Source organism: Salarias fasciatus, chromosome 23, assembly GCF_902148845.1.
Source record: "Salarias fasciatus chromosome 23, fSalaFa1.1, whole genome shotgun sequence".
Taxonomy (NCBI): Eukaryota; Metazoa; Chordata; class Actinopteri; order Blenniiformes; family Blenniidae; genus Salarias; species Salarias fasciatus.
Window position 1 is genome coordinate 28168014 of NC_043766.1, and position 11864 is coordinate 28179877.

Genomic DNA, 11864 nt, shown 5'->3' on the forward strand with positions numbered 1-11864 from the left:
TTGACAACGGGAATAAGCATCAGTGACAGAGAATAAACTATCAACATGGAAATGGCAGCAGACAGCTGCTGGGAAGGGAGTTAAAGCTTTATTCAAGGCTCTTAATGTCAGTTGTTGATAATAAAGCTAACGCTCATCAAAGTGGGACATCTTTCATGTTGCTGTCACTTCGACCGAGACAGTTCAGGAATAATGAGACACTCATCCAGAAGAAGCTTGGTGAAATCCAAGCAGAGCAGTTCGATGTTGAAGACCACAGCTTTGGATGATGCTCACAGTGAAGCTAACAGCGGGCCTCAGTGAGCTCTCCAAATTCGAACGCTGTAAAGTTTCAAATGGGACCTTGCCAGTTGGGAACTATCCCATTGCCCAGTTGCATGAATGCACCAAAACAATGACAGCAAAACCTCTGATTGCTGAATAAAAATAGTATCTCCGCTTCAAGTGTAGTTATTGTGGATGGCTTGTCGGGGGAGCGGGGGGCTCAGTTATGTCTGGGATGTATGTGCTGGAGGAAAAGTGCCAGAGTGATTCAGCTGCTCTGAAACCAGTTTGTGTGTTCAGACTGTGAACCCAGATCTGGATCAGGAGAGAAACGGTTAACAAGAGACGGATCGTCGATTCTCTGGATGACTGGAGCCGAACAAACCTTGAACCAGAGCAACAAAAGACCACAATCCTGCGCTCCATCCTCCCCCCAAAGAAATAGAGGGAGGGAGAGAGGAGGCCATTATGTAACCCACCAACATCCCGCTCATTAACTGGTTCTCAGTTAGAGGAGCAGGGGAGAGGGAGGGGGTCACGTGGTCTGCAGGCTTGTTTACCACAACAAGGGGCAAACGAGAGAGAAACAGACTGTGAAGAGAGAGAGAGAGAGAGAGAGAGAGAGAGAGAGAGAGAGAGAGAGAGAGAGAGAGAGAGAGAGAGAGAGAGAGAGAAACAGAGAGAGAGAGATTTTCCCACCGACTCATTCACAACTCGAACTGCTTTCACACGCCACGCTGCCGACCGCCGTTGCTATGGAGATGACCGCCCAACCAGAGCAGCACCAAAAGAGACAAGATCAACTTTTTTTCTCCCAAATTTGACAAATTCATTAAACTTTCACAGATACCTGAACAGCTACAACACAGTAATAATACAATAGAATATCATCCAAATAAGCCGGGACATGTGGGAACAGTGAATTGAAAAAGCAAGTTTTAATTTGAAGGTCCTCTAGTGTCTCCATTCAAGTTAAAGCAGTTGAGAGTCAACAGATGAACGTTGACTGTTTGAAAACTGTTCAAGGTGAATCTGACAAATGCAGCAGGTCTCAGAAAAGTCGAAAGAGGGACACAATCATTAAAAATGTAAAAACAAACAGCATAAGGATCACTTGGCACCTAATGAAGTCGAAGGTCAACACGTCAGAAATCTGGTTGGATGTAAAAAGAAGCTGAGACCTTTCAGGAGTTAAAATAATGAGATTTCACTGTCAGTACAGTACCGCATTGAGAACAGACCAGGTTCTCACATGGACTTGGGCACACTATATAACCCATCACCTGTCAACACTTAGAAAAACTATTGTCTAGGGATTTTTAACTTTCCATGTTAAATTATATTATTATATTATATTATATTGTATTACATTATATTATATTATATTATATTATATTATATTATATTATATTATATTATATTATATTATATTATATTATATTACTAAGGCTGCATGGTGATCCACTCAGACTCACAGTGAGTGGCTTTGGTTCTTTCCGATTCTTTCTGTGAAGACTTTGCATGTTCACCCTTTGTGTTCTAGAAAAATGAGCTCTTTACTAAATTACGAACTAATTTCGATAGTCCATCTGTAATGTTAGAGAAGGATTCAGGAGTTTTCCCTCTGTTTGTTGTGGATGTATTTCACTAACTTTAAGCTTCCTCTGGGAAGAACATCACGTATTTATACATATTACATTATATTAAATCACCTCTTAAAACACTGTTATTTGCTCAGGCCTTCCATAATGTAAAAGTTTTTTTTTTTAATATACAGTCTCTGTCCTATTAAATATTTTATGTTATTTATAAACCGTTTTGTGGATTTCCTAATTATCTTGTTTAAAATCTAGTTTTTATTTCTTTGTAAAGCATTATATGTCTGAATGGTATTAATATATGTCTGGAATAACTGTCAGAAAGAAACTCTACTGTATATCCAACCTGCTCATTCTTGCTAAAGGCTGTCTTATGCTCTAAATTGTCATTGTCACAACTGCCTTACAATATGGTGCCACTGCAATCCCCCTTTTCTCTTGTTTGTGTTGTTTCTGTTGTCAATGTTGCCTCCACTCTGTTTTAGTTCTATTTTGACATTATTTTGAAAATTAATCCCTTGCTGGATGTTGTATCTTTGCTGTTATCAATAAAGTAAAAAAAAAAAGAATGGTATTAAACTTACCTTGCCATGCCTAAAAATATTTTTTTAAAAATATTTTTTTCATATGTAATATCCGAATTTAAGTTAACTTCATATTTTGTAGGATTATGTAAAGTTGTTTGATTTTAGCCGTGTAAACAAGGCGGCTGAGTATTTTTTTCCTTAAAAGTTTCTATTTTTCAACGGAGTTTGGTTTGACGTCCGTGAGCTGGAGCTCTGGCCGTATTCCGGCGGTGACTGTCGTAACTGTAAACACGCTGCGACACGTCGTACGGCAGTGAGCGCGTCTGGGCTACACGTGAGTGTGTGAAAACAAGAGTGTAAAAGACATTTCTGCCGTTTGCGTCTGTGTTTGGGCGCAGCGGAGGCCGGCAGGATGCTGTATCTGATCGGTCTGGGGCTCGGCGACGCCGCCGACATCACGGTGAAGGGTCTGCAGGCGGTGAAGAGCTGCTCCCGGGTCTACCTGGAGGCCTACACCTCCATTCTCACCGTGGGCAAAGAGGCGCTGGTGAGTCCAGTATTTCCTCGGTGAGCTGAAGTCTGCACACACCGCTTCAGAACCGTCATACCGGAGATGTAATCTGTAAAAACTGCCCCGTCTTAGCTGGAATTGTAGCTCTACATCTCTCCTCATTTCAAACCTCCACATTTTCACAAAGACTTTTTCTATAAATGGATCCAGTGGTGATTTACACTGCCAGGTTTTCACGTGTTACAAGCCATACATTAAAAATGAAAGACGATTGACATTTGTCCTCAGCCTCTGAGGACAAAACACACCCACATCTCACAGTGTCAGAAACAAAATAGAGCACAGTACCAATTAAAATGCTTAAATAACCCAAAATAGGAGTAACCTAACGTCACTGTGCACCACAGTGTGTATACATATGCTGTGCGTTATCTTGTTTCATTTGTGTATTATTACTGCTGTGCCTATGTGGTGTTGCTTTTGTGATGGCAAGTGCTATACAGTCTTCTTTAGCAGCAATGTTTTAACTCCTAGAACATTTCTGTAACATTGCACTTTGAGTAACACAGTCAAGACCTGAAGAGGTGTCTTAAACTGTGGGTAGCGTCATCAGAGAGATAGCAAACTGTCTTTTCTCCGTGTTACACACTGAAATAGTGAATGAAGCGATTGGAGACTTTACTCATGATCTTAGTCAGTCACATTCACCCGTCAACACACACACTCACACACCTATGGTGACAGCTACCGTGCAAATTTCTCACAACCTGGAATTCAACGTCTTGCCCAAGAGCACTTTGACACATGGACCACCAACAGCATGATGACCCACCCTATCCACTGATCCAGAGCCACTCTAGAGATAAACCACGGGGTTGTCCTGTTTCGGTTCAGGACAAACACAGCTGGAAAATAAACTTCCCCCACTTAAGCTCCAACAATGATGAAATATTGGAATTATTGACAATCTCTTCAGTTTCCCACAGGTCTCCAATAGTCCTTAATATTTCTGTATACTGTTGATGTTAAGTTAATTATTGGGGTAACCACATGAACATTAATTGACTGCTGCTTCTTATTGGAACTGAATGATCAATGTGGCGTCTCCTCTGCTCTACATGAGGGATGTCTTTATTCAGTTAATCATACATTTCCATTGATTTATTACACACATTGGAAATATTACTGTGATCTGGGATGCTTAGCTACAATAAAAATATTACTTTCCTAACTGAAATACTTTATTAAAAATGTAATAATACTGATGAAATTGGCTATTCAGGTAGTAATATAGCACTTTGGAAATGACATGGTTTTTCACTTATTATTTATCACATATAATGTTTGTAAGAGATAAGGATTATACTGTATTGATGAATGTGTTATGCTATGTTTCAGTCATGTCATATAGGTCACAGAAGCCCAAAAACATAGTATATAGGTTTGTTTGCCCCAAATTCATCTTATGTTCGGAGTTTGAGCGGTCTGAAAAGTGGCTCTGAGGAGCCTTCCTCCGAACAGCCTGATTTTCACAGCCTACTTTACGGAATGCACTTGAACGCATCTGGCCACTACCACTCTCTGGCTGTGTTGGAAACCCCATACTTACCTACTACTCATACTAACTTATTGAGTATGCAGTGCGTTTACACTGGCAGTATGCCAGTTGTGAGTATGCGAGAAGTTCCCGGATGCATACTGCATTCGCCAGAAATGTTGAGTATACATCGTGGGTTTGCTACTCATACTGAAATTACCCAAGATGCAACGCGACGGACAGCGGATTTGTTATTTATTTATTTGAATAAACTTTATTCAGTTCACAATGTTTCTTAATGATGTGCATTTACCAAGCTGAATATGGTTATAGATATAATTTTCCCTCCAATTTTTGTGCTAGTAGGTATGTTATGTTAGAGAATTCTGATTGGATTTACATTGATTAAAAATAGTTTAAAAACAAAACAAAAAAAACACTTAAATCTGACAACAAGTCCATGTTGAAAGCAACCATGATGTACCGAAGACAGCGAGCCAATCTTCGTTGAAGAGCCGAAAAAACTCTCCGTCGGTAAAACATCGTAACTGGTCCAGTTCCGTTAACGGGACACCGGTCCAAACGGCGATGTTAAGCGAGATACATTGCTGAAAGGTTGGCTTCTTGTTTTCAAAGTAAAAGCACAGATTTATCACTAAGGTTTCTTTGCATGAGAAAGGGAAAGGGGGGTGGTTTATTTTGGTGAAAATAACCGGAAGTGCGTTGCTCACTGCGACTGGCTTAAATTTCGCTGAATGCGTCCGAGCAAAATCATAAACGTTTGGTATTCGGACAAATAAACGACACACTCGGGCTCTAAACGACCACTTTTGTTGACGTCGACAAGAGGAAGATTTCAGAATCGTGTGTTTGAGTGTGTATTTCCTTAAAAGTGGAGTGCGCAATTGAGGGAGGCGACTGAATTTTTCACTTCAGGGGGATCATACAGAGGCTCTGGGAGGTAATATGACTGTGAAGACACCTTTTTAAAGTAAATTTTGCATAATATGACTCCTTTAAAAGGATACACTTTGATCATTGATTTAGTTTATTAGTCCCCATCACAAATGAATATTTGGGACTAAAACCCTTGTATTAACCCTGTTTGCTGATTCTTTGAGCTGGGAAATAACTTTCTTGGATACATTTACAGTTGAATTATTGATTGTGTTGTCTAAACTTCCTCAGGATACCAGAGGCAGATCCCTGGTTTGTGATGCTCTTTAGCTTCGGGGTAGTTAATCTAACAGTGTGGTGAAGACACAACTCGGGAAACCCGTCCGCCACAAGCATTAAGTGATGGTTCACAGAGTCCGACCTTGTTACCCGCTGTAATAGCTATAGACTCATGGCAAATCTCTCATACAAACATGAACATGACAGTGTTCATTAAATGGACCTGAAAAAAGCAATTGTTTGACGAACAGTGATGAAATCTGGATAATCTTTGACATGGTTTAGAACTTGTTCTCAACTACTATGGTCTAATATAGCTAACCAAGCCAGGAGCTAGCTTAGCATTCTGCTAATGTTCAAATGACACAGGTTCCAGTGATTCAATGTTATGAAAAGATCAAACACAACCAAAGTCATGGTCCAGTCTCACAACAATATTGAAATGTAAGGTTGCTTGTTACTGTCGCTTTAGTTGATTGAGACCCATCCAATATGGCTGCCAGGCTGACTTTTGCTCCAGCAGTCAGTGAGGCACCTGTGTTACTGTCTAATGTGTAACATTTTAATTTATGGTCGCTGTTAAAGCTGACAGCTTCATCTATGTGTTTGTGGTATCAGTTAACGCTGACTGCAAGACAAGTGTTTAAGTTTAAATCTGAGCTAAACCTAATTAAGACTGATCTTTGGGGTTGACCATGTTATGGTTTTCAAGTGAAAACTTTTTTTGTGCTTTGTCTGCAAAACAGTCACTAGCAGATAGTGACTAACACCCCCCATATTTGTGTTTCCCCCTTCAGGAGGACTTCTACGGGAAGCCGCTGATCCTGGCCGACCGCGACCTGGTGGAGCAGGGTGCCGACGAGATCCTGAAGGACGCGGATGTGACCGACGTGGCGTTCCTGGTGGTGGGGGACCCGTTTGGGTGAGTCAGGACATCAGAGGCCTCTCTGCCAGCTCGTAGCTTTCCCACAGATGTGAGGATTCACTGGAGACCGCATAGTTTAGTGACGGAGCTGCTCGGCCCTCAGATCTGCAGATTTCTCCCCAAAACCACCAGATTCCTCTCCGAGTTAATAACAGAGTGCCGAACGCCTCAAAAAAACAAAGTTTTCTTCAGAAGAACATCAAGTTTATAGATTACAGGAGGAGAGTAGCTGCTTCTGTTTGTCCCGCAGAGATGATGAGAGTTGTTTTCGTCACGCAGAAGTTTGACCTCTCTGTAAACTCCACATCTGTACTGAACATGCATGCGTCAACTTGTATACGTCAGCATCTCCTCGTTGATTTGTGCATCATCATTTACATAGACGATCAGAATTTTTCTCTATTTGTGAGTGTTTTTTTTTGTTCCTGCAGAGCCACCACTCACAGCGACCTGGTCCTGAGAGCAGTGAATGCTGGGATACCGTACAAAGTCATTCACAATGCCTCCATCATGAATGCCGTGGGATGCTGTGGTCTGCAGGTACACGAACGCAGCAGCAAAGTGTCTGCCTGGGAGTCGAAACGCAGCATGTAACCTTCTTCTGACATAAATTTCAATTTACAAGATGCGTAGCGGTTCGGTCATAACTCAGGGTTAAAGCCTGCGGTCATTATCCCACAAACTGTGTGCCTGAGAGTCACTGCTGAGGTGAAAGCATAAAATTTCAGGGTGTGTCGACGTGGGTCAAGTATCAGATTTATGATGTGTCGACCTGTGGGTACCAGCACAGGGCAAAAAGCACTCTAACCCTCCACTCCACACTTTCCATTGAGCCAGGTCACATATCCTGTAGTCAATACTCTGGGTTTTAATCTATCAGTTTAGGGAATCTCCAATTCCCAGATATTTTCTACACAAGCGTCCACTTGGACGTTGTTTTCATAGAGTACTTTTTTGTTTTTTTAACTCGGAAGTCTTAACCCCGGGAATAATTCCTTCTTTTATGGCCTTTTGACTTGATGAAATGTCGACCAGGAAGTCAAACCTGAGAAGCTAAGATTCTATAAGAGAGTCGTTTCTTTGAATTATTGCTCGGTGCTAAAACTGCCAAACCTTTTTAAATACCGAAACTGTTGACTGTATAACCAGACCTCCGGATGAAAATCTGAATATCTGAGATCTTGCAGCCTGAAAGTTTAAGCTCTGGGCTGAAATCTTTTCTTGTTTTTCTTGTCAATTGAAGGCAAAATAGCCTGAAATGACAGATCACTAAATGGCGTGCCTGCAAGTCATACATGATGTGTGTGTATGAGAAACCTGCAAGCCTAACCTCTGGGCAGAAATGACCCATGTGCCTACCTGACAGTCTGGACCAAGGGAAGGAATATAAGCCCATCATGTGAGAGTCGGGCGAATGCAGGACGGCTCACCTTTTATTTATTTATTTTTAACTGCCTGTGAGTCGGTGCGGAGGGCAGAGACGACTCCTGCTGTTAAGCCACATCTGCTGATGGAACTCATTAAACCGCATCATTGTTGTGATAGAGAAGCATCACATTAACGTGCCCTCATCAATAACTGAGCTGTCAGAGCGGCCAATCAGAGAGCTGGCCACAGCTGGGCCCACACATGCACACACACGCACACACACGCTCTGACGTGCGCTCCACTGGGAGGTAGTTAATATGCTAATGAGGGGCGGGGTATGCAAATGAGCTCACTTCTGCCCCTCCACTGGGAGCCAGTCCCATCAGGCCCTGCTGTCTGAGACGCCCACTCACCACATCACTTCAACAGACTTAGAATAAATACATAATAATTAATTCATCTAAATGTAAACATGTTTAATGATAGCAGGAAGAATACATGTATATTTTAGCTTATAAGAAACATTTTCTGTTGAGTTTTTTTTTCCCCATCGCCATCAGAGATTGTCCTGCAGTGTTCGGTGATTCATCCCAACTTTTTTTGACAGAAGGTTTTTCAAACATGAAGAATTTGAAGTGAAAAAATAACGTAATTGTTGTTTGTCCAGTTTTCTAGCCGCAGTCATCTGGTACAGCTCAGGTTTGAGTGCCAGTTAGTATAATACTTACTACTATTAATACATGCGTGTGTGTGTGTTTTTGTTTGTGTGTTGTTTGTTAGCTGTACAACTTTGGGGAGACGGTGTCCTTTGTGTTTTGGACGGAGACGTGGAGACCTGAAAGTTTCTATGACAAAATCTGTAAGAACAGAACAGCTGGACTGCACACACTCTGTCTGCTGGGTGAGACACACACACACACACAGACGTACACATGCGCACGTACATCATACTGTTAACATTAACCTAATTCGGCCCTCAAACCACATCTGGAAGTGTCAGCTCGCCTTATCTGCTGTATGTTTTTAGTGTTTTGGTCCCTGTAAGTGGTGTTACTCTCTGCATGCAGCGAAATGTGAAACGGATGAATATTCGACCAAAATCTGTTCAGAGAAACAACAAAATAAGAACATTTTTCCAAAGAAAACTCAGATGATTCAATAATTAACAATATGTCAGCATCGTGTTATTTAAACCAGTTGAATGGTAAAATGAAAAGAAAAAAAATCTACCAATAAAATTTTTCAAAACAATTCATAAAATATTTACTTTCTGAATTTTGAGGGCTGATAAACAACAGGAAATGTTTCATAATGAAAATTTTAAAATATGAAAAACATGTCTTATTTGAGAATGTTGTGAATTAACAGTACGATAATAATATTGTTGTGTGCTTCTGAAAAAACACGAAAAGAAAATCTTCAGTTGAAAAAAAGAGATGACGAAAAACTGAAGAAAAAAAACCCACTTTAGATTACAAAGGTACGGAAAGATTACAAAGGTAATGTCTTAATGTTCCGCTATGAATGATTCTGTTTGTGGAAATGTGGCTGGTGAGGCGTTCAGAGTCACCAGGTGTCTGTTTGTTTGGCCCTGAACGGACCACCATCAATCACCCCGGGGACCCTGAGGGCCTCCGAGGGCCCCCCACCGCACTGTCAGCTCACAGAGAGGTGGGAGGTGGAGGTCCTGCTGGTGCCTGATTAAAAATGCATCAGAGGAAATAAAAAAGATCATCAGAACAGGAAAAATGACAAACACCTTCAGTTTTTCTGACATGAAGACAATATTAAAAACAAAACAGGCAGAATGAAGTAATGAACATATCATTGAAACTTATTAATCAAAAACACCAAATTCTGACATGAAAGGGTTTTTTGGGGAGATAATGAAGAAAAAAAAATGCTTTAATCATCTTATTGTTGTTGTTTTGTTTTGGAAGTTTTCCGTTTTTTTTCTGTCACTTTCTTCAGCATCTTTCCTCTAAAAGAAAATGTTTTAAGCAGGTTTCTGACAGTCCGTACAACGTAAAAATGAAACAACACTGGAAACAATTTCAGTGTTTGTTGTTGTGTAAAACTTTAAAGCTTCATTTGTTTGTTCTGCAGACATTAAGGTGAAAGAACAGAGCGTGGAGAACATGATGAGGTGAGCGAGGACCCGATGGATCCATGCTGGTAGTGCTTCAGTGAAGCAGGCAGAAGCAAACAAACATGCAGATTTTGACTTAGGTGTTTGAACTCACAGAAGACGTTTGAATTTTCCTGATTGGCGGTTTCAGAGGGAGGAAGATCTACGAGCCGCCACGCTTCATGACAGTCCAGCAGGCCGCAGACCAGCTGATCCAGATCGTCCAGAGGAGGAGGGGCGAGGGGGAGGAGCTGGGTGAGTCTGCTCGCGTCTGATTGGCTGGTCGGGAGCAATCGGGACTACGCTTGGTTGGAAAAACCGTTACCAGATTCGGGTCAAATGCTGCACTGCGTACTGGGAAAAAGATCTCCGACACAAATCGGCTCGTATACATGATGCCATGCCGAGAGACTTAGAAGTTTAATAGTTTTAGAATGTTTTAGAATTGTGCGCATGTTCCAGAACTTGTTGAAACTACAGACCACCGGGTGATTTCCTGAAAGTTTTGGGTGTGCTGCAGGTGTGACGGAGGACACGGTCTGCGTGGGCGTGGCCCGGCTGGGCGCCGACGACCAGGCGGTCCGCGTGGGGACGCTCCGTCAGCTGGTGTCCTGCGACCTGGGAGCGCCGCTCCACTCGATGGTGGTCACGGGGAGACTCCACCCGCTGGAGGTGGACATGCTGCGAATAAACGCCGAGCCCGACGCGCTGAAGAACCTGCAGGCGATCGACAGCTCCACCTACACCTCCTAGCGCACACGCAGACCCGGACCAGTACCAGGACCGTCCTGAACTGTGAAGCCATGTTCTGATCTAACGGACCAGCAGGTGTGCGCACGTCTGCCTTGAATGTGACCGAGTCGCAGGTCTGGAGGCGAAGCTTCGAGGAGGATTCGGTTGGTCCACATTTCATCAGAGACATTCAAGACGCTACAGCAAACCCTGGCCCGCCGGTCCGTCAGTGTTTCCATTAAAGAATGAATCCTGAGAAGCTGAACATCATTAGAAACTGCACAACAACCGAACCATGCGGCTCTGAAGTTATTTGAGAAAAGGACCTTAAAGAACTAAAGCCAGAACCAGAATATTTACGATGGAATCCACACCGTCTCATGAAGGAGTTTTAATGAGGCGTCATTACATCAAAACAACTTCACACACGGTTTCCTTTCCTACTTTGAGATGACTCTGGTGATCTCCGGACCCGACGTCGGCTTTCTACTTTTAAATCCCTGAAACTATTTAAATACAGAGGCTGAAGTGACGTCAACGCCAAAGTCTTCCTCACAAAAGCCACGACGACATTTCCCACTATTGCTCGTCTTTCTTTGTGAGGACCATTATGTCTCTGGCAAATAGACTCTATAATAAAAGAAAGGACATTAGTTGGACTTTGTCTCTTTATTTCTATTAAATGTTACAAATTGTGATTTGTAGCATTTCATCACAGTTAATGATGGGGGGGGTAAAGATTTTCTTGAACAGATATTACCTGGAATAAAAAAATACTCTTATTACAACTTCATTTTGTGAGGAACATGGTGCAAAACAAAAACCGTCATGGCTGCAAAGAATTAAATTTTAATTTACAAAATATTCAAAAACTGCACTGAAGACCAAAGAAGAGCAACAAGGAAGTCACCATGTTTTTCTTACAATTTGAAATGTTACATTTTAGACAAACATTTCTGAGGGTCTGGAGGACAATTTTTGCTTACACAAAACACTTACATTGTGTAAATCTGTACTCAAGTGTTATTTTGTAGTAACTGAACACAAATTTGTCATGTTTACTTCATTTGCTTGCTCAAATATGTGTGGCAGGGACAA

General features: G+C 41.8%; 1 protein-coding gene across 1 annotated transcript; it reads left to right on the forward strand.

Annotated features, from left to right (window-relative positions):
- Positions 1-2699: 2699 nt before the first annotated feature.
- Positions 2700-11409, forward strand: dph5 (diphthamide biosynthesis 5). The gene is made up of 7 exons (XM_030083500.1): positions 2700-2936; positions 6411-6535; positions 6970-7078; positions 8687-8807; positions 10013-10052; positions 10186-10289; positions 10555-11409. The coding sequence occupies exons 1-7, from the start codon at positions 2802-2804 to the stop codon at positions 10785-10787; spliced, it is 867 nt and encodes a 288-aa protein (XP_029939360.1). The 5' UTR covers positions 2700-2801; the 3' UTR covers positions 10788-11409.
- Positions 11410-11864: the final 455 nt, after the last annotated feature.